Source organism: Helianthus annuus, chromosome 11 (genome assembly GCF_002127325.2).
Source record: "Helianthus annuus cultivar XRQ/B chromosome 11, HanXRQr2.0-SUNRISE, whole genome shotgun sequence".
NCBI classification, from domain to species: domain Eukaryota; kingdom Viridiplantae; phylum Streptophyta; class Magnoliopsida; order Asterales; family Asteraceae; genus Helianthus; species Helianthus annuus.
Window position 1 is genome coordinate 77,477,981 of NC_035443.2, and position 24,063 is coordinate 77,502,043.

At 37.3% G+C, this 24,063-nt stretch overlaps 1 protein-coding gene and 1 long non-coding RNA gene across 2 annotated transcripts; both read right to left on the reverse strand.

The window, feature by feature from the left end:
* Nucleotides 1-4,992: 4,992 nt before the first annotated feature.
* Nucleotides 4,993-7,482, reverse strand: LOC110888112 (glutamic acid-rich protein-like). The gene is made up of 2 exons (XM_022135650.1): nucleotides 6,538-7,482; nucleotides 4,993-6,435 (listed from the first exon to the last, which is right to left on the reverse strand). The coding sequence occupies exons 1-2, from the start codon at nucleotides 7,480-7,482 to the stop codon at nucleotides 4,993-4,995; spliced, it is 2,388 nt and encodes a 795-aa protein (XP_021991342.1).
* A 15,001-nt stretch (nucleotides 7,483-22,483) lies between these two features.
* LOC118483817 lies at nucleotides 22,484-23,695 on the reverse strand. Its single transcript, XR_004871751.1, has 3 exons — nucleotides 23,625-23,695; nucleotides 23,095-23,148; nucleotides 22,484-22,595 (listed from the first exon to the last, which is right to left on the reverse strand). It is a non-coding gene; the product is annotated as an uncharacterized LOC118483817 (long non-coding RNA).
* Nucleotides 23,696-24,063: the final 368 nt, after the last annotated feature.

Below are 24,063 nucleotides of genomic sequence, written 5' to 3' on the forward strand. Positions count from 1 at the left end.
ACTTCGCAAAGCCGGAAGTCACATTTCGAAAATTTGGCATACAACTGCTCTGTTCGAAGAAGTTCCAAGATAAGCCGCAGGTGTCGTTCGTGTTCCTCCTGACTCTTAGAATAGATCAAGATGTCGTCGATGAATACAATGACAAACTTATCCAGGTAAGGCTTACACACTCTGTTCATGAGATCCATGAAGACTGCAGGTGCATTTGTCAATCCGAAAGGCATAACCAGAAACTCGTAATGCCCATAACGAGTTCTGAATGCTGTTTTGGAGACGTCTTCCTCTCGGACTCTCAGCTGATGGTATCCCGATCTTAAATCAATCTTAGAGTAATAACTCGACCCTTGCAACTGGTCGAATAAGTCATCAATGCGTGGGAGAGGATAACGATTCTTCACGGTTACCTTGTTGAGTTCGCGGTAGTCAATACACATTCTGAAGGTACCGTCTTTCTTCTTTACGAATAACACTGGAGCTCCCCAAGGCGATGAGCTAGGACGTATGAAACCCTTTTCCAAGAGTTCTTGCAGTTGCGTGGACAGTTCTTTAAGTTCTGATGGAGCTAGACGATAAGGTGCTCGAGCTATGGGCGCTGCTCCAGGGGCTAGCTCGATTTGAAACTCAACTTGACGTTGGGGCAGAAGACCAGGTAATTCTTCAGGAAATACTTCAGGAAAATCACGTACAATAGGTATGTATTCTATCTTCCTTTCTTCCGAGGATGTATCAGATACGAGGGCTAGAATAGCGGCGTGGCCCTTTCACAAACACTTCTGGGCCTTAAGGAAAGAGATGATGCCCACAACAGCACCACTCTTGACGCCATGAATCATGAGAGGTTGTTCACCAGAACGAGGAATACGTACGACTTTCTCCTTGTAAATAATTTCCGCTTGATGTTGAGATAGCCAATCCATCCCAATAACAACGTCGAAACTACCCAGAACGATAGGAATGAGATCGATAGAGAAGGTCTGACCAGCTAGGACGAGGTTACAGTCCTTAATTATGTGTGTGGCTTCAAGACTTTTACCGTTTGCTAGTTCTACCGTGTGTTTGGTGTTCAGAAGTGTTGGAGTGCGCTTAAGCATTTGGCTAACTTTTAAGGACACATAACTAGTATCGGCACCCGAATCAAATAAAACAGTAACAAAGAAGTCGTCCAGAAGAAACTTACCCATCACAACGTTGGGATCGTTCCTTGCATCACCCTGACCAATCACGAAGGCACGACCTCGGGCGCCATTGCCATTATTGTTACCCCCGTTGTTGCCTCCATTGTTGCCTCCATTGTTGTTCCCGTTTCCTTGGTTGTTGTTGTTCTGATTCTGGTTCAGCTGAGGGCAGTTCCTCTTAAAGTGGCCTTCAGCGCCACACTAAAAGCATCTTTTATTGCCCTGCTGTTGCTGCTGCTGAGCTTGTTGTTGTTGTTGGCGATTCTGATTCGCAGGACGTGGGCTCCTGCAATCTTTGGCTTCATGACCCAACTTGTTACATCTCAGACAACGACCTTGTTGCATGACCCGTTATGGTGCAAATTACATCGATTGCATTTAGGGTGATTTCCCTTGTATCCACCCTGACCTTGATTCCTAGAAGACTGCTGACTGGGGCTCCTGTACTCATTTGTCTTTCGCTGCTGGGACTGAGTCTGAACTGATTTAGAACCCTTGCCCGAATTTTCATCCCAGTTGCGCTTGTTATCATTGAGAGTATCAGTACTAGTAGCGCTAATACGCTTGGGCAGCCTGTTCTTCTCAACTGCCTGATCGGTGAGATGATGAGCCAACCGGATGATTTGCTGAATGGTACCCAGGTTAGCTGAAGTCACGTGACTCTGAATCTCTGGTACAAGACCCTTGAGGTACAGCTCAATACGTTTGATGGGAGGGTCCACCATAGTAGGGCACAAGATGGCCAGCTCATTTGACCTTTTCGTATACGCCTCAATTTCCGACCCCTTCATTTTCAGATTGAAAAATTCCACCTCCAGCTTGTGGATATCGTCACGACTACAGTACTCTTCCTTGATCAGTTCTTTGAAGTGGTTCCATGGGGTGGCATTAGCAACCACCAGCCCTAGCAGTTGAACCTGTGCTTTCCACCAGGTTAACGCAACACCTTCAAGCGTTCCAGTAGCAAATTTCACCCTACGATCTTCAGGGCATTCAAACATCTCGAAAACAGACTCAAGCTTCTCGAACCAGTGAAGAAGACCTACAGCTCCTTCTGTGCCGCTGAAAGTACTAGGTCGGCAATCCATGAATGTTTTGAACGTGCACACAGGAGGTTGTGCAGGTTGACCTGTCGCGCGAGAATAAAAGACAAGGTTAAGCACAAGGGTTGGTTTGCGAAGGTAGGATCTAAACATCCTAGGATAGGTCGAAATAGCAGATTATACCTCCTACCGGAACCGCTGCGAGTGCCTCAGCAACACGTTCATTGATCAAAGCCGTCAACTGGGCTTGAGTTAGGTTGATACCACCGCGTCCTCCGCGTCCGTTCATGATCTTCACAACGAAGTAACGTAAGTGAGAAAAGTGTCGCGAAAGTGCGTAAGTGTGGGACGACAGTAGAGAGTAAGCACACAAGGTTCAAATAGCAATTATCACGTTAATTAATGCACTCAGTGAACTATCTAACCAACAATATAAACATAATTCATACCACCTATTGTGTCGGGTCTTGCACGGGGAGCGAAGCGTCGTTGTGGATCGTTGAGCACTATACAGGTTATAGTCTGGTTTTGTCAAAAAGCTTTTCCCTTTTTAAAACCAAGTTCACTATAACCAATGGCTCTGATACCAATCTGTCACAGTTACGGATACATGTTGCAACCCAAATAGTGTTTAAAACGTAAAATGGGTCAAGTATTGTGAGGATCGTGAGTTCGGGTCTTCGAACGCACTCAGACCAGATCTAACAACCACAGACTTGTACGAAATCCAAGAAAGTAGTAGGAGTAAGAGTAACACCGTAGACACCGTTTAACATCATTCTCATTGATAATGATAGAGATTACAAGAACCTGAGAGAATTTCGATAGGGCTTCACCTTGGGTGTCAAGAGTTCAGTCACAAAACAGGACCCAAGCACCTCTATTTATAGAGGCTGCCCATCCGGATGAAACCACTAATACTGCCCATCCGTCTGGATGGGGATGTCCATCCATCCGGATGGACTCCATCCGTCCGGATGGACTCCATCCGTCCGGATGGACTCCATCCGTCCGGATGGACTTACAACACATGACTCAACCTTTGTTTCATCCGGATACAATACAAAACATACTTTAAACATTACATAGACATCAAATAGGTTAAACAAAGACTCGATACAGACGAAAGCTACAGACATAGTGCATTCACAGACTCCCCCTTGGATGTAGCTGTAGTCATCTTCCTGTATAGTCTTGATCAATCCTTCCTGTTGCGTCTTCTCTCCCTGTACTTTCTCTTTCTTTCCTCTGCACGTTCTTCCAGCATTCTCTTTCTCTTGTGTCTCCCTTCATTTATCCACCATTCATGCTTTTCCTTGATTCCATCCATAGACTTTGACCATCTGGGAATTTTTTGTTCATCAGATTTGATCGGAGTCTGATCAGTCTCAAAACTCCCCAATCCCAGTCTCCATCTAGCATGCTTAGCTACTTCAGCCATCTTCTTTTCCATTCTTTCATTATGGCACTCTTCTTTGAGAAACTCTTCCAATTCTAGATCTCTCTACTTTGACTCCCAGTAGCGCCGTGAATTGATATCTTTCTCAAAACAAACTTTCACTATCTTCTGATATCTTAACGCCTGCTCTTTGTCTGCTTCATAGTACATAATCTTATTGAAGAAAAGGCATTCGATATCATTCTTCGAGCAGTTCACAAGCCATATAGGATCAAGAATGTGAATGTATCTCCATGTCTTTCCGTCAAACAACGTTATCACCGCTTCACATGTCTTTGGATTGAAGACCCAGCCTTTGAAATCTTTGTAGAAATCTTGCTCCATTTCTTTTAAGGGCATGTTCTTCATACACCGTTGTCGTCTGACATGTAATGTGATATCTTTCTCACCTGTAACTAGATCAACTTTAACTGTACGCTTCGGACGGTGAGGCTTCCAATCTGGAAAGTTCAATGTAGCTTGGTACTTGATGTATCTCCACAATCTTTGCTCGTAAAATCTAACCTCTGGACCATGAAGACATTGTTGAAGATTCTTTGTTTTCACTAACTCTTCAACATCCCACCAAGGTAGTGTTCGTATGTCTTTAAGGAACTTGAAGTACTGAACACCATATTCACGTTTGATAGCGTAAACCTTCATGTCTTCCAGATAACCCCATGATAAGATGTCTCCAAGCAATTCATCTGGATGCTGAGTGAAGAACTTTAATGGTCTCTTAAACTTTCTTTCTTCGACCATTGGCTGTCTAAACCACTTTTTCTTTTCTTCTCTAAGTTCTTCTTCTGTAAGCGTCTTTGGAGGACCTTCTGTACTGATCTTTTCAGCAACTTTCCTTCTGAGATCATCTTCATTGTGAGTGCGGAAAAGTTCAGCAAAAGTAGGAAAGTTATCATCTTGACCGGCATAGTGAAATGGAACATCTTGGTCAGAGTCAGATGAATCATCTTCAACCATCACATCATTAAAATCATCTGCATCTTCCACAAACTTGAATACATATTCACTGTCAGGAACTGTTGGAATCTCGTCTTCAATATCAAACTTCAAGTTTTCATCATTCATTCCCAATGCTTCCAACATAGACCCCCCTCGTCCAATTCTCCACAAATTCTCCCTCTTCAACATCATGGCTCAGATATATAACTTTGGGAGTATTAGAGAATACCTTTTGAAGATCAGCTTGCTTAGAACCTAAGGTAGACTCCCCCTGAGGCTGAACATCTTCTTGTTCTTCATTCTGTTCATCATTGAGGTAATCATCAACTTGATTAGCACCAGGTGGTCTTACAATCAAAGCACCACCATTACCTCCCTAATCGTCATCATCATCATTATCATCATCACCATGATAATTATCAATATCATCAAACCAATCTTCTGACTCTTTATCCTTTTCATCATCTTCTTCATCCTCTTCGTCAACTTTCATATCCTTTTTCTTTTCTTTTTGACGTTTTATCTCATCACGCCTCTTTGTTTCTTCTTCATTGTAAGGAACATCTATCGTCTCACCTACACGTATAAACTGTTGTGCAAGAACGATAGCTCTTTCAACATCTGCAACATTAACCGCAACATTTGCAACATTAACTTCAGCATCTAGTTGTGGTTGCTCTTGTTGACTAGATGATCCAAGAATTTCTTCAGTATCAACTACAACACCCTTTCCTTTATCCTTTAAAGCTTCGACGGTTTCTTCAGCATCTTTCTGCTCTTTCTCCATCCTCCGAGCCTCAGCTATTCGGATTTCAATCTCATCGAAAGCCGCATGAACATTGATGCCAAGTTTGTCTTCTATCACAACATACAACATTTCTATCTGCTTTGACTTGTTCTCATCTTTAACTTTCAGATCTTTTATCTCCTTTTGCAATATCTCATTGGCATTGCTTATTGTCGTGTTTGCCTCATTCAAATCACAATTCTCAACTAGCAGCTCATCAATTGCTTCATTTAATGCATTGTTACCAGCTTTGACATCTTCAATCTGATCTTGCATAGCTAGTATCTCATTCTTGAGAACGACATTTTCTGCTTCAACCTGCTTCAAATTCTCCTCAGTTTCTACTTTTGATTTCTCCAACACTGCAACTTTCTTTGACAATTCATTGACTTTTGCATCATTAAAGAAATCTCCAAAGTCTTCTAACCCTATTGGAGCAGCATCAAGGTTTGATGGAACTTTTGGAAAACCTGAACTTGAACCTTCTTGCCTGGGAGTTGGAATTTTCTTTGTAGTAGATCTCGGTTCTTCAACAGTCTTTGCAGGTTGCTCAGGTGTTGTAACATGAACTTCTACTTGAACTGGAATTGATTCTGGAGTTGGAGAAGCTGGAGGTGTAGCCATTCTGAATTCGCTTTGGACAGGAATCTCCACTTCAACATTTTCAACCCTTTCAACTTCCGGAATCTGTTCAGGATTAGAAGTTGTAATCTTTCTAGCTTTCTGCTTTCTCAAAACATCACCTGTTGGCTGAGCTTTATGCTTCCTTAAACCTTTAGTCTTCTTTAACTTTTCTTTCTCAGAAGCTGAAGGCTCGTAAGTAGCATCTCCTTCATCAGAACCTTTCTTCTTTCTGGAAGGACCTTTCATTCTGAATTTCCCGCTAACATACGATGTTGGTGCCATCTTTGTAACCTCTATGTCACTTTCAGTTTCACTTGAATCTGAATGCACCTCACCTTTAACTAACGTCTCTTTCATAGCCTCAATGTTTTTGCCGCTTTTCTCACCACCTGCTGCAGCTTCAACATTCTGAGCAGCTTTCGCAGCATCTTGATTAGCTATAATAGCTTCAATTTCACCAGAGAAAATTTCATGATCATCACCTACAACATTAATATCTTCAAGTTATACAGCATCAGGTTCATCAACAAGATGTGGAGGTGATTTCTTCTTCTTTGGTGCAGCTTTAGGTGTTACAGCTTTTGGTGTTCGTGGAGTTGGAGTTTCCTTTTTCTGCTTCTCATCTTTCTTCACCCACCACCTAGTCTTCTTAGGCACAAACTGCTCCATCTTCTTTGTTTCATCATCAGAACCACTGTTATCATGCCTCCATTTATCATCTTCTAGGGCCTGATAATCTGCTTTCTCTATCGCAGCAAACTTCTTTCTAAACTTTGGTTCTTTTCCTTCTTCAATTCCTCTATAAACATCTAACCTCTTCAAGGTCTCGTTATCCATATGAATTAACTTCAGCTCGTCACCATCAACCTTCAGCAAGTTTGGAATCTGATCGTTTAATAACATATGCACAAACCTTGGACATTGCAAGAAACATTCACCTTTGATGTTATCCAACATATGATTGAAGATCACTTGTGATATGTTATATGGTCTGTTCAGAATTAAACACGTGATTATGTTCATAATGTAATCTACCGATTCATCATAAGCTCCCTTTATGTGCCCTAATGCGTGAATAACTGAGTGAACAAAGAACTTGTAGGGCTTTGACAACTTTGACTTTGTGTAAGCTTGGTCGTTTACAAACCCTGTGTAGCCCATTCTCATCCATAAACCTTCGCACAATCTTTCGGTAATAATTATTAGATCTTCGTCTTTATCTTTAAAATCCAAAACCCTTCGAATATCGCCAACTGTGAATTTAACTGCCACATCTATATATTTCCCGTTCTCGTCCTTAATTTTTACTGCAGAATGTATCGCTTTGTCGGTTTCTTCATAATGTGATGAGTTCCAGAATGCCCTCACATGTGACTCGTAACATTTGTGTTGATCTGTCAGTGCTTTGTGTATTATGCTATCTTCGATAAACTTTAAGATCTCTTCGAACGGCATCTTCGGCAACTTTTGATCTAAGACACAACAAATGTTGTGCTTGTTGTGAAAATTCGAACTCTTAGCCTACACAAATAACATCATCAGGTATTGCACGTATATCGAGAAAATTAGTGTACATTGAAAGTATTATACAACACTTAGAAAAATTTCCATCTTTTAACAACATTCATTCCATCCGGATGGACTTGGTCTGGATGGACTTGATCCGGATGAACACATAATACAAATGGTCCGGATGGACATTCTCCGGATGGGCAATTCCATCCGGATGAACTCTAACATGTACTGTTCAGATTAACGCACCACTTTTGTCCGGATGGGCTCATCCGGAACTTCATCCGGATGAACTTAACATGAACATTCAAAGATTTTTGAACAAATGTTTGTTTGTTTTTATCAAATTGAAGGTGTTTTCTCTCAAAGAAAGTGTTGGTAATAACATATCTAAGATCAATTTTATAAAGTTCTTCCTAAAAATGCCTAGATCTAAGGTTTTATAGGTGTTGGTTATTCGGATGAACAATTGAAAGCTTAAAAGATGTAATTTTGAAAACTTACCTTCACCATGTTGGATGTTGTGCCGATCAACACCCCCAGGAAGAAATTTCGGCAGCGTAACGGCTAGAAATTGACTAAAAGATTTGAGAGAAAAAAAGTCTGTCCGGATGGGTAAAATGGTTCGAATGAGTAGACCTTTCTGGATGGCCTCTACATATATCACCAGTCCATCCGTCCGGATGGAGAATAAACTCTCCGGATGGACTTTTTCCTCAGCCATCCGGATGGACAAAGTCCATTCGTCCGGATGAGCTTTGCAATTTCAATATTTTTCAAAATTTTCAAACATTTTTCAATTTTATCAGATTTTAATATCCACTCAAGTCTACAGGTCCAAATTAATGACCCTGATTAATCGATTGTCGACCAAGTCCAAGTTAATGACCTTGGTTGACCCGATTTACGAACCATCTGACCTTTTTTGATCAAATTTTTCAACTTTTTCAAAAATAAAAGTTTCAACTTAATGAACTTGTTCAGCTTGTCAGTTTCCCAACATTCTCAAATTAGCTCCCACCTAGTCATTTCAGGATCTTTCTCTGCATCTCAGAATCTGAAGATCAGCTCTCCAACACTGGTTTGTCGAAAATAACGCAGAAACAAAATCTTTTTGTATTTTAACAACTTTATATTAAAACACACTGAAAATCTTTTTGGGTTTTAATCTGAAAATGAAACAACAAGCTATTTACAGACATATTTTTGTGAGTTGTGTTAGAGGATCATATCAGCTACCGACGAGTCACAAGCACCGTTGAGCTTATAACACACTAAGTTTTAAACGATTCACCTAGATTGTCAGTATACAGATCCACTTAAATTCTCACACAGAGTTCAACTGATTCAAGATACGGGATTAATGTTTTAAGCACTTAACTTATTCGCGTGTCCTACCTTAGAATATACTCTCGTATCCAGATTCCCCAAATTCAGTCTTACAGGTGAATATACTACAATGAAATATGTTCTCTGGGTAGTGCGAGACCATGAGAGCTCATGTTAGAACTTTCGTTCAGTCAGAGAGATGATGGCTTGACTTTAGGTGTGTCCCACTTAGGGATCCTCTTTACAACAACACTTGATTTGTATCTTTAGATATTTTATCAATTTTTATGCTGAGGGAAAGCTTTATTTAAAGCGCGTAAAGTATTATACGAGGTCTAGGCCATTGTTGATGCAAAATCAAAAGACCAGGCATAATACCCTAGATATCAAACAATATAAAGACCTAGTATCTCAGAATTAGGCAACCTCTCAAACGAGATTTCGGAGGTTATCCATATATCCGAGAGATGTTCCCTATGAAATAAGCAAGATATTGATTTTATATTTATATCTGAAAATCAATCTACTAAATGTGCAATAACCTACTGGCACATCATCAGTGAGACCGTTTATCACTATTTAGCTATCCATTTCTTTAGCGTACTATGATTGTCTACTAATTTACTATCATTTCCTCTTTTTACACTAACTCTTTTTGTCATTTTCTATGTTTTTTTTCATTTTTTTACTGTTTTTGTATTTTTATATTTTTTTAATGTTTTTTTATTTTCTACAACATTTTCTCCCCCCTAAAGACCAAAACATTTAAAAATGTGACAAACCAATGTAGATTGCTTCCCAACGTCCTCTGCACTGGAATTTTCATCAACGCCAATGTCTCCTCTTGACGACAAAAGCTTCATCCCGTTTAGTTTCAAAAGATAATGAAAACGTGATTTGTCAAACGGTTTAGTGTGAAGATCAGCCTTTTTTTCTTCGGTGTGGATTTTTTCAATTCTAATCAACTTCTTGTAACAGTCACCGATGAAGTGATGTCGAATTTCAATATGTTTTGTTTTAGCGTGATGTACTGGGTTTTTGGTGATATTTATAGTTGCCTCATTAGAGTTAATTACACAAATGGGTCCTGTGATTTATACATAATTTCGCCTTTGGGTACTAACTTCTTTTTTTAACAGGTTTAGGTTCTATGGTTTCAATTTTGTAACACCTTTGGGTACTAACACCAAAATTAGTTAATTAATGACTAAAATACCCTTGCATTTTTTAAGTTTATCAATGTAACACATTTGGGTACTAACACCTAATTTTATTTAAGTTTAAATCAATTTTACAAAATCTATTTATTTTTTATTTTCATTATTTTATTATATCTCTTAATTAACATAAACTCTATTTTTTCATATTTTTATTAAATTTCTTATTTAACATAAAATCTACTTGTTACACCAGTATTTTTTAAATAAAATCTACTAGCTATATAGTTTTATGTAAATTAAATTTTCGTTTTCAATTTTGGATTGAAATGATTGATTATAATAAATATCTTTCATGTAAAAAAAATTTAAGCCTTTTTTAACTCGTTTTTTTGTTCATTTACATTTTACTATTTTAGAAAGATATTTAATTTACATAAAACTATATAGCTAGGTATTTTAGATAAAACTATATAGCTAGGTATTTTAGATAAAACTAAAAAAAATTAAGCCTTTTTTTTAACTCGTTTTTTTTTTTTGTAAAATAGATATTTAATTTACATAAAACTATATAGCTAGTAGATTTTACTGGTGCAACTAGTAGATTTTATGTAAATTAAATATCTTTCTAAAATAGTAAAATGTAAATAAACAAAAAACGAGTTAAAAATGGCTTAATTTTTTACATGAAAGATATTTATTATTATTATTATTATTATTATTATTATTATTATTATTATTATTATTATTATTATTATCAATCATATATATCCAAAATTCAAAACGAGTAAGGTTTACATTATTTAAAACTAGTAAGAAATTTAATTTACATAAAACTATATAGCTAGTAGATTTTATTTAAAAAATCTATTTAAAAAAATACTGGTGTAACAAGTAGATTTTATGTTAAATAAGAAATTTAATAAAAATATGAAAGTAAAAAAAATAAATAGACTTTATGTTAATTAAGAGATATAATAAAAAGATGAAAATAAAAAAAAATAAATAGATTTTGTAAAATTGATTTAAACTTAAATAAAATTAGGTGTTAGTACCCAAATGTGTTACATTGATAAACTTAAAAAAATGCAAGGGTATTTTAGTCATTAATTAACTAATTTTGGTGTTAGTACCCAAAGATGTTATTAAATTGAAACCATAGAACCTAAATCTGTTAAAATAAAAAGTTAGTACCCAAAGGCGAAATTAGGTATAAACCACAGGACCCATTTATGTAATTAACTCGCCTCATTATCTACAAATATGGGCGAGTTAAGAAATTACAGACCATAGTCTCTCATCTGCTGTTGGATCCACAATAACTGTGAACAACAGCTGCAAGCCGAGACGTACTCAGCTTCGTAGGTAGAGAGCGACCGTGGTCTGTTTCTTACACTGCCATGTTACCAGGCATGTTCCAAAGAACTGGCAGCCGGCCGTTGTAGACTTTGCGTTGAGTTTGCAGCAGCCGTAATCTAAATCGGAGTAGCCCTCGAGATTGAAGTCGCCAGCTTTAGGATACCATAAGCCTAAGCCTCGGAGTTCCTTTCAAGTATCGTAAGATCCGCTTGACGATAATCAGATGAGAAGCCCTCAGACTTGATTGGTATCGTGCCGCGAGGCAGGTTGGGTACATTATATCAGGTCTTGATGTGGTTAAGTACATGAGTGAACCAATCATGGACCGGTACAAGGTTTCGTCCACCTTATCTCCCGTGAGATCCGAATTTATACCATGATTAGTTGCTAATGGGGTAGACATAGTAGAAGTCCCTGACATACTGAATTTCTCCAGCACATCATGAACGTACTTTGTTTGATGGATAAATATTCCTCCTGGTAGCTGATCGACCTACAGACCGAGGAAGAACTTCATCTTTCCCTAGGTGTAGGTCCAATGAAAAGAATACATTAAAAACCCAAGAATACATACAAGGGTTTATATATAGACCATCCGGAAGCTAAAATACGCACTAAAAAGCACCCGAAACGCACTTTAAGTGCAGAATTCTATAGAATTAAGCAAAATTCAGCTTTGTAACAAGATTGTAACATGCAAAAATATGACAAATTGATCCAGAATATTTTCCTGAGTGCCGGGAATTGAAAGTACCACAAAAGGGCACTTGAAAGACGCTAAACGATGCAATTTAGCACTTTAACGGAACGGTATCAAACTGAACAACCGGACATTACCCGGAACACTAAAATATTGCTAGAAGCATTGTTTTATTATTTTTGAGCTAGTCGTGACCCCCGAACACCCACTAAAAATCAAATAGCTAATATATATAATTATGTTACTTGGAATCTAACTTGGAATTACCATTTAGTTGGAAAAACTTACAACCAACCCCCCCCCCCCCCAACCGAATTCGGTCCCAAGGACCCACACAAATCACCACCACCATACCTCTAAGACTTTATTAAGATCTTGGTGGATTTTATTAGAATTACTTAGATTATATTTGATATTATACCAAGAATATTCCAACAAGATGCCATGGAAAATCCTTATAAAATCTTAGCAAGATCACCTACTTACCATCACCCATCTTCCTCCCAACTCTCCCTCCTTGCTCACGGCTACCACCCACCACCATACTACCACCATTTTCGGCTATCAACCACCCAATCCAAGGCTATTTCATGGTGCTAGAAGGTCACTAACGAAGCTTGGTGGACTCGGATCTTGAAGAACCTCAACCGTTTGCTTTTAACCACTCAATTTTCACCAAAGTTCTTCCCTAGCTTTAAGCTAGTTGTAAGCATCTTGAACACTCTCATTTACTTCTATTTTTAGTGGTTAAAAGACTTGTCATGTTGAAAATCTTAGGAACATTAAAGAATATGAACATGAAACTTGAACATAAAGCTTATATACATGATGAATCTTGATGAAATAGTGATGTTTTGCTTATGGGTGATGTTTGTTGTTGTTGTTTATTTGAGATGATGATTAATCATCACATGAAGCTTGCTAGGTGATGGTTAAACACTTAATCTAGCAAGTAGGGGGATGATTATGTAACATCCAAAAATAATCATCTTCTTGGTAAGACATGAACTTGAAGAATGAATGATTTCTTGGAAAAATACTAAACAAAACAAGCTAGTAATCTTGTGAATCTAAGATTCATGAGTAGTTTATCTAAAAGAACCAAGTTTAAAGTATGAATTTTAGAAGAGCTTGGTTTTTACTTAAACCTACACTATTTTTATTAGAAAGACAAGTGTATAAACACTTACGAAACAAGAAAAATACAAAAGAAATATTTTTAGAAAAATCATCCTACAAGTTGTAAAGAATCATATTCTTTAAAAATGTAGTTTTTAAAGAAGCAAACACGCTTTAAAGGGTAACAAGACTTGCTAAATACGCTAGTAAGTTACTACACATTTTTTTAAATTTTCAAGTTCATGAAATATGGAAATTAGTGTATGTTGTTGAAATTGATTGATGATGATTTTTAAAAGAAAATAAACACATGTTTTGAAAACATGGGAAACCTCCATTTTTTGGGGAAACTCTGTCAAAATTTCTATAGAATTTTGACACTTAGAAAAATATAAGTTTCGAGAAACTTATTCCCTAAAAACGTGTCTAGAAAATTTACCAAGGTTTCCCTAATTTTTGTGATAAGAAATGATGATTTCTTCAAGATTAAAAATTGATATTAAGTATGTACATTTTTGAGAAAAATATATATATTTATTGATTGCCAAATTTTATGCTAAGTGTATATAGTATGTATTATACGTGATAGTGCATTAGGACTTGAAAATACACTAAATACTCTTAAGGAGTGAAAATACAAAAATACACATACAATATGCTTAGACACATAAAAGAAAATATATTTAGGAAAATATATTTCTTCATAGAATAAATAACTTGGACAATGAAGCTTTAGACAAAATACATAATTCGGGTGCAAAGTTCAAAATACAAGTAACTTATGTTTATTTTTGAGAAAATAATATAAGTAAGACACATAGTTAAAAATATAAATTATTTTTAACACAAGAAAACATATACAAAAGATAGTGACTTGTACTTGTGCGATACAAGTCTAGTGACTAACGTTAAGAAAACACGTATAGGTCACGACGTTAATTAAGCAAATTCGGTGAAGTTTACGACGCAAGGAACACAAAGATGTGAGTTCATGCTCCCCCTATTCTTTAACTGTTTTTGGTTTTATAACTTCGGGGGTGAAATACATGTTACAAATGTTATATTGTTTACAAATGGTATGATGGAGTACAAAAACATTTAAGTGAAACATTCTAGATCATGTCTCGAATAGGGTACCATAAGCACCATTAATCAATGTATACATTCGGACCGCGGAACAAAAGGTTAGATCTAATGGGTTTCAGACAACCCCACTATTGGCCTACTTCTACCAATGAGTGCTTCTGTGTCTCAGTCAAAGTTGACAAACATACCTAGGTTTGGTGGCTTCCTATGTCTTGACATATGTTAGTGGCCTTGCAAACCACTAGCGATCTCACACATTCAAACAGTCATAGTACTCAGTTATAGATACGTTTTACAAGTTACATTCAAACATTCATCCATTCTACAAGTTTCATACTATGTTTTCATTCAAGTATTTAAACATTCAAAACAATCACTGCATGAATGCACACCAACATTATGTTGACGTTTTTTTTTTCAAAACTCACATGTATTTCAGGTAACTAAAAGTGGATGTGCGCGCGGTCTTACTCATGCCCTTGGATGTCGCCTATGTTTATCTTTAAATAAAATTGTAAACTCTCAAGACAATGTTTTATGCTATCGCGTGATGTAAACGCTAAACTTATGTTTTCAAATTATGAAATGTTTGGTGTTTGATGTTATTTTTACGAGCATGTAGTATGTTTACCATTCGTATGCAATGAGAACCTTTCATGATCACACCTCGTGCTTCCGCCTAAGAAAGGGGTGTGACAGATTGGTATCAGAGCTGCGATTGTAGTGAACCAGGATTCCTTCTCGAGTCTAGTCTACAATCTCTAGGATCCTTTCACGAAAACAATTTTTCAAAGAGTTTTCATTGCATAAAACTTCCCGCGACATCCACTACCTGAAACTGTTTACATGAGTCAAGAAAAGACACTATGAGACTTAGGGTGCACAAGAGTAGCACTTGTCTGTGATTGAGAAATTACTTGCAATTATGTGTGATAATTAGCATATACATATACTAGAAGTAGAATACCACTAGTATACATGACCTTACCTGAAAACAATGGCCTACCTGAAGGAAGAGATACGAGGATGAGACGAACTGTGCGGACTGTGCAAGGAGTTACGTAATTATGGATGCATACATAATTATGGAATTCAGTGCACAGAAACCACAGCAAGTCTTGTCGCGTATAGATTCCCTCAGTACAAGATAAAGGTCAAACGTGAACACCCCTCCCCTAGCCAAGTAAATGCTCTGCTGGAGTAATAATTGTTTGATGACACTTATGTGGTATATGTCTGTGAATATATATACTACTACTGTCTAGTACGACGATATCAACAAATGCCTAACCCTGTTGTGTTATGTTCTATCAGAACATGGCACCCAGGAAAGCTGTGAACGCTCGTGACCAACCTCCTCCTCCCCCCCTGCCAAGAACTGCTTCAGTTGTGGAAGCAATGATCATTTCATGAAGGACTACCCAAAAGGAAACAATGCTCAGGCTCGAGCATTTGTAATTGGAGCAAGGGACGCACGCGAGGACCCTAATGTGGTCAACGGTACGTTCCTCATTAACAATCACTTTGCATCCATACTATTTGACACTGGTGCCGACTATAGCTTCATGTCTGTGGAATTTAAACGCATGCTTGGAATAGAATCTAGTAGATTAGATATTCCTTATTCCATAGAACTAGCCAATGGTAAACTTGTTGAATCAGGCGAAGTTGTTAGAGGTTGTACACTAGAACTTGGTGAACGAAGATTTAACATCGATCTCTTACCTATTCAATTGGGTAGTTTCGATGTAGTGGTCGGAATGGACTGGTTGTCCAAGAACAAAGCTGAAGTTATTTGTCACGATAAAATCATTCGCATCCCTTTGGCGAATGATGAAACTCTCATCGTACATGGAGAAAGACGAAATGCGCCTCTGTGAATCATCAGGTATGAAGGCACAGAGGTGCTTAAGGAAAGGATGTGTCGCTTTCCTAGCACACGTTGTAGATAAGAAGGCTGTGGAGCCGAAAATCAAAGACATTCCTGTGGTGAAGGAATTCCCTGATGTTTTTCCCGAAGATCTGCCAGGATTACCTCCGCAACGACAAGTCGAATTCCATATAGACTTTATTCCTGGAGCCGCTCCTGTAGCCAAGGCACCCTATCAGCTTGCACCATCCGAAATGCAAGAATTATCTGCACAACTTCAGGAGTTGTTGGATAAAGGATTCATAAGGCCAAGCTTCTCTCCTTGGGGAGCTCTAGTATTGTTCGTAAAGAAGAAGGATGGAACTCTGCGGATGTGTATCGATTACAGAGAATTGAACAAGCTCACAATCAAGAATCGGTACCCACTACCGAGGATTGATGACTTATTTGATCAGTTGCAAGGATCAAGCTACTATTCCAAGATCGATCTTCGATTTGGATACCATCAGTTAAGGATACAAGAGGAAAGTGTGCCAAAGACTGCATTCAGAACACGCTATGGGCATTACGAGTTCCTCGTGATGCCGTTCGGACTGACGAACGCACCAGCAGTCTTTGTGGACCTGATGAACCGCGTTTGCAAACCATATCTCGATAAATTCGTGATTGTATTTATCGATGATATCCTGATTTACTCGCGAACGAAAGACGAGCACAAGCAACATCTCAGAACCATTTTGGAACTACTGAAGAAAGAGAAACTTTACGCGAAGTTCTCAAAATGCGAATTCTGGATTCGCGAAGTACAATTTCTTGGTCATGTTTTGAATGAAAAGGGCATTCATGTAGACCCATCCAAGATTGAAGCCATAAAGAATTGGGAAGCTCCCAAGACCCCAACTGAAGTTCGACAATTTTTGGGCTTAGCGGGATATTATTGGCGATTCATCGAGAATTTCTCAAAGATAGCTCAACCGCTAACTGCCCTTACGCAAAAAGACAAGAAGTATGACTGGGGCGATAAACAGGAAGAAGCCTTCCAACTGCTCAAAAGTAAGCTATGCGATGCACCAATACTGTCATTACCCGAAGGCACTGAAGTCTTCGTGGTATACTGCGACGCTTCACGACAAGGTTTGGGTTGCGTGCTCATGCAACACCAGAAAGTCATCGCTTATACTTCAAGACAATTGAAGGTCCATGAAAGAAATTATACCACCCAAGACTTGGAACTTGGTGCGGTGGTATTCGCCTTGAAGATCTGGCGACATTATCTATATGGTACTCTATGTACAATCTTCACAGATCACAAAATCCTGCAACACATACTTGATCAGAAAGAATTGAATATGCGCTAGCGGCGATGGGTCGAGCTGCTAAATGATTACGACTGTGAGATTAAGTACCATCCTGGAAAGGCAAATGTTGTAGCAGACGCATTAAGTCGAAAAGAAAGGGTTAAGACCCTAAGGGTTCGAGCATTGGAAATGACGATTCGAACGAACCTCATAGCACGTATTCATGACGCCCAACAAGAAGCCCTTAAGATGGAAAATCGTAAAGCTGAATACCTCCGGGGTATGTTGAAATATATGGTGCCAAATGAAGAGGGAGCCTTATACTTTAAGGAACGTATTTGGGTTCCGCTCTATGGTGGCCTACGAGAAGTCATCCTTGATGAAGCACATAAATCGAGATACTCGATCCATCCAGGATCGGACAAAATGTATCAAGACTTGAGAGAATACTATTGGTGTCCAAGACTTAAAAGCGATGTTGCTGTTTATATTGGAAAGTGCCTAACCTGTGCTAAGGTTAAGGCCGAATATCAGAAACCGTCTGGCCTACTCCAACAACCAGAGATACCCATGTGGAAGTGGGAGCAAATCTCTATGGACTTCATAACGAAATTACCCAAGACCCCTAGAGGGCACGACATGATATGGGTGATAGTTGATCGATTGACGAAATCTGCGCATTTCCTACCAATCCGAGAGAAGGATAGCACTGGAAAGCTTGCTGAAATATATTTAAAAGAAATTGTGGCACGACATGGAGTGCCTATCTCAATTATTTCAGACAGAGATGGACGCTTTGTCTCAAGAATCTGGCAATCATTTCAGGAAGCCTTTGGATCTCAGCTAGACCTAAGCACGACTTTCCATCCACAAACAGACGGACAGAGCGAACAGGCTATACAAACATTAGAAGATATGCTTCGCGCATGTGTCATGGACCTAGGCGGCAGCTGGGATACTCATCTACCCTTAGTTGAGTTTTCCTACAATAACAGTTATCATACAAGCATAAAGGCCGCACTGTTCAAAGCTCTGTATGGCCGCAAGTGCCGATCGCCCTTATGTTGGGCAGACGCTGGAGATAAACGTATGGTTGGTCCTGAACTTGTACAAGAGACAACCGGCAAAATCATGCAGATCCGAGAGCGCATTAAGGCGGCTCGAGATCGACAGAAAAGCTACACTGATCGGAGACGAAAACCATTCGAATTCGAGGTGGGAGACAAAGTGTTGTTGAAGGTCTCACCTTGGAAGGACGTAGTAAGATTCAGAAAACGTGGAAAGCTGAATCCACGATACATCAGACCATTCAAGATTTTAGAAAGAATTGGTACCGTGGCGTATAAGTTGGAGTTACCAGAAGAACTCAATGGGGTACATGATACGTTCCATGTATCCAACCTCAAGAAGAGTCCAACACAAGAAAACGTGATCATCCCTGCGGATGAAGTGCATATTGATGAAACCCTCCGATTTACAGAACAACCCGTTGAGGTTACCGACTAGAAAGTCAACAAGACCAGGAGGAGCACTGTCAAACTTGTCAAAGTACGTTGGAACCCTAAGCACGGGCCCGAGTACACGTGGGAACGTTAAGACCAGTTCAAAGAAAAGTATCCCCACCTGTTCAAGAAGACTCCTGCGAGAGTTCGTTCAGCCTGAATTTCGGGACGAAATTCTTTTAACGGGGGGAGACTGTGACAACTGGCACGAAACCGGTAATTTTCGTACACTTTAATTATTACTTAATTACTGCAATTATGTGCTTAAATGTCAACATTGTCTGATTACATGCTAAACAAGTGAATTCATGCACGTTTTATACTACAAGAATTACTTTATGCATTCACGAACAAGCGTTGCGTCAAAAATACTAGTAAACTCACCGGTAAGACACATTGTGTCCACAAATCTGCAGAAAGCAGTTAGACAATAAAATTGGAGCCAATAAAATTGGAGCCTAGGTGTAGCTCCAATGAAAAGAATACATTAAAAACCCAAGAATACATACAAGGGTTTATATATAGACCATCCGGAAGCTAAAATACGCACTAAAAAGCACCCGAAATGCACTTTAAGTGTAGAATTCTATAGAATTCAGCAAAATTCAGCTTTGTAACAAGATTGTAACATGCAAAAATATGACAAATTGATCCAGAATATTTTCCTGAGTGTCGAGAATTGAAAGTATCACAAAAGGGCACTTGAAAGACGCTAAACGATGCAATTTAGCACTTTAACGGAACGGTATCAAACCGAACAACCGGACATTACCCAGAACACTAAAATATTGCTAGAAGCATTGTTTTATTATTTTTGAGCTAGTCGTGACACCCGAATTCGGTCCCAAGGACCCACACAAATCACCACCACCATACCTCTAAGACTTTATTAAGATCTTGTTGGATTTTATTAGAATTACTTAGATTATATTTGATATTATACCAAGAATATTCCAACAAGATGCCATGGAAAATCCTTATAAAATCTAAGCAAGATCACCTACTTACCATCACCCATCTTCCTCCCAACTCTCCCTCCTTGCTCACGGCTACCACCCACCACCACACTACCACCATTTTCGGCTATCAACCACCCAATCCAAGGCTATTTCATGGTGCTAGAAGGTCACTAACGAAGCTTGGTGGACTCGGATCTTGAAGAACCTCAACCGTTTGCTTTTAACCACTCAATTTTCACCAAAGTTCTTCCCTAGCTTTAAGCTAGTTGTAAGCATCTTGAACACTCTCATTTACTTCTATTTTTAGTGGTTAAAAGACTTGTCATGTTGAAAATCTTAGGAACATTAAAGAATATGAACATGAAACTTGAACATAAAGCTTATATACATGATGAATCTTGATGAAATAGTGATGTTTTGCTTATGTGTGATGTTTGTTGTTGTTGTTTATTTGAGATGATGATTAAGCATCACATGAAGCGTGCTAGGTGATGGTTAAACACTTAATCTAGCAAGTAGGGGGATGATTATGTAACATCCTAAAATAATCATCTTCTAGGTAAGACATGAACTTGAAGAATGAATGATTTCTTGGAAAAATACTAAACAAAACAAGCTAGTAATCTTGTGAATCTAAGATTCATGAGTAGTTTATCTAAAAGAACCAAGTTTAAAGTATGATTTTTAGAAGAGCTTGGTTTTTACTTAAACATACACTATTTTTATTAGAAAGACAAGTGTATAAACACTTACGAAACAAGAAAAATACAAAAGAAATATTTTTAAAAAAATCATCCTACAAGTTGTATAGAATCATATTCTTTAAAAATGGAGTTTTTAAAGAAGCAAACACACTTTAAAGGGTAACAAGACTTGCTAAATACACTAGTAAGTTACTACACATTTTTATAAATTTTCAAGTTCATGAAATAGGGAAATTAGTGTATGTTGTTGAAAGTGATTGATGATCATTTTTAAAAGAAAATAAACACATGTTTGGAAAACATGGGAAACCTCCATTTTTAGGGGAAACTCTGTCAAAATTTCTATAGAATTTTGACACTTAGAAAAATATAAGTTTCGAGAAACTTATTCCCTAAAAACGTGTCTAGAAAATTTACCAAGGTTTCCCTAATTTTTGTGATAAGAAATGATGATTTCTTCAAGATTAAAAATTGATATTAAGTATGTACATTTTTGAGAAAAATATATATATTTATTGATTGCCAAATTTTATGCTAAGTGTATATAGTATGTATTATACGTGATAGTGCATTAGGACTTGAAAATACACTAAATACTCTTAAGGAGTGAAAATACAAAAATACACATACAACATGCTTAGACACATAAAAGAAAATATGTTTAGGAAAATATATTTCTTCATAGAATAAATAACTTGGACAATGAAGCTTTAGACAAAATACATAATTCGGGTGCAAAGTGCAAAATACAAGAAACTTATGTTTATTTTTGAGAAAATAATATAAGTAAGACACATAGTTAAAAATATAAATTATTTTTAACACAAGAAAACATATACAAAAGATAGTGACTTGTACTTGTGCGATACAAGTCTAGTGACTAACGTTACAAAAACACGTACAGGTCACGACGTTAATTAAGCAAATTCGGTGAAGTTTACGACGCAAGGAACACAAAGTTGTGAGTTCATGCTCCCCCTATTCTTTAACTGTTTTTGGTTTTATAACTTCGGGGGTGAAATACATGTTACAAATGTTATATTGTTTACAAATGGTATGATGGAGTACAAAAACATTTAAGTGAAACATTCTAGATCATGTCTCGAATAGGGTACCATAAGCACCATTAATCAATGTATACATTCAGACCGCGGAACAAAAGACGAGCACGAGCAACATCCTAAAATAATCATCTTCTTGGTAAGACATGAACTTGAAGAATGAATGATTTGTTGGAAAAATACTAAACAAAACAAGCTAGTAATCTTGTGAATCTAAGATTCATGAGTGTTTTTTCTAAAAGAACTAAGTTTAAAGTATCTTGGTTTTTACTTAAACCTACACTATTTTTATTAGAAAGACAAGTGTATAAACACTTACGAAACAAGAAAAATACAAAAGAAATATTTTTAGAAAAATCATCCTACAAGTTTTAAAGAATCATATTCTTTAAAAATGGAGTTTTTAAAGAAGCAAACACGCTTTAAAGGGTAACAAGACTTGCTAAATACACTAGTAAGTTACTACACATTTTTATAAATTTTCAAGTTCATGAAATAGGGAAATTAGTGTATGTTGTTGATGATTGTTGTTGAAATTGATTGTTGATGATTTTTAAAAGAAAATAAACACACGTTTTGTGATACGCCCCATACCTTACTTATTTTGATGTGTATAAAATTTTTGGCATGACCTATTGATTTAAAATCATTAATAACCTGTTTTACACAAACAAACTTCAACATTTAACATCTTTTACAAAACCCAAGACGGACAAAGTTTACATTGGACACGACATGACTACAACTACTAAGTTTTTACCAAACGACAAGGACATCGACATACTAAATAAGCTTAAATACATATGACTAAAACTTAACCCATATCAAAATAATTTGTGACGGAAGCGTGAGGTGGGCGTAGATCAAGTGTGCACGTTCCAAGCCGTCCATACGCCTAAGTCGAGGATTTACCTACATTTAACAATAAGTTTTTAAAAAGTTAGTCCTATTACTTATTTTGCTTACGATACCACATTATAGCCGCATTCGTTTAATTTCATTCATTATCATTATGCATTCGATTTACCCATTTAAAAGGGTAAAGCATATATTTTCATAAAGAGATTCAAGCGTACTGTTTACAACACGGTAACATCGGGTTGATTGCTTTCAACATAAACATTTCGTCCTATCCGTATAATGAATTGAACTTCAAACATATGAATTTTTGCTTTCATGACCACCGTTCTAGACGGATGGTATCATGTCCTTACTCGACCTAGTTTACACGAACCGGTCGACTTGCATAGTTTAACATAATTCTTCTTTAGAATAACCAAATCCGCAAGGGATTTACTATTCATTTACTAACACCGTAATCATTATAACATGGCTTAATCATTATAATAAGGTTTGTTCGATATAATTACTAACAAAATATAAGTAAAGTTTTGTATGCAACGGAACATACCTCGGTCTTGTGATCCTTCCGTTTTCTTGGAATTTGAACCTTCTTCCTTCACGCCTATATCAACACATTTATTCTTTCATTTAGTCCCCAAAATTCATTCTATCATGTTCCAATTTACACATCATTATTCTTTCAAGCATTTCATCGAGCACCTAGTGTGCGTTACATTTATAAAGCATAATGTACAACATTTAAAGCATGACTTTACTAGTTCATCATACATGCCATCAATAATTAACCTAATTCCTACAATTTCTTTAGTCTACACCAATTCATCTAGCATTCAAGTATTACAAGCTGAATCACATATCAAGATTACCTATATTCAAGATCCCTAAAATCTTCCTATTCATAATACAAATTTCACAAGGTGGGTTTCATAAAATTTTCTTCCAATAAAACTAAGATCAAGCATGATTTCTATTCTAGGGAGTAACCCTAACATCTAATTAACACAAATCATATCACGATTTCATGATTGGGTTGAAACCCTCTTCCTAAAATTCACCAAATTCAGAAATTCAACTTACCACTTCACTAGATATGCTTAGATGATTGAAACTTTAGAACATGCAGCAATTAAACTTTGATTTTTCCTTGTCAATTGGGTGAATTTTGCAAGAACAAAGGTAACCCTTGTTTTTTCCCTGCCCTTGATCGATCCCATCATACGTACAGAATGTTTCTTTTTGGTTTAAACATAATTAAACCCTACTAAGTTATAATTTTTCATATTACCCCCCCCTTGAATCTTGTTTAATGTTTGATTTAAACACCTCCATGATTTAACTTATTCTTGTGTTAAAATAAATTTTGGGATGTTACAATTCTACCCCCCTTAAAAGAGGTTTTGTCCCCAAAACCTGTGCACATAACAAATTCAAGCATTTACATACCAAAGAGAAAAGGGTAGTGCTTCCTCATTTCATCTTCCGCTTCCCATGTAAGTTCCGACCTCCTTCGGTGTTG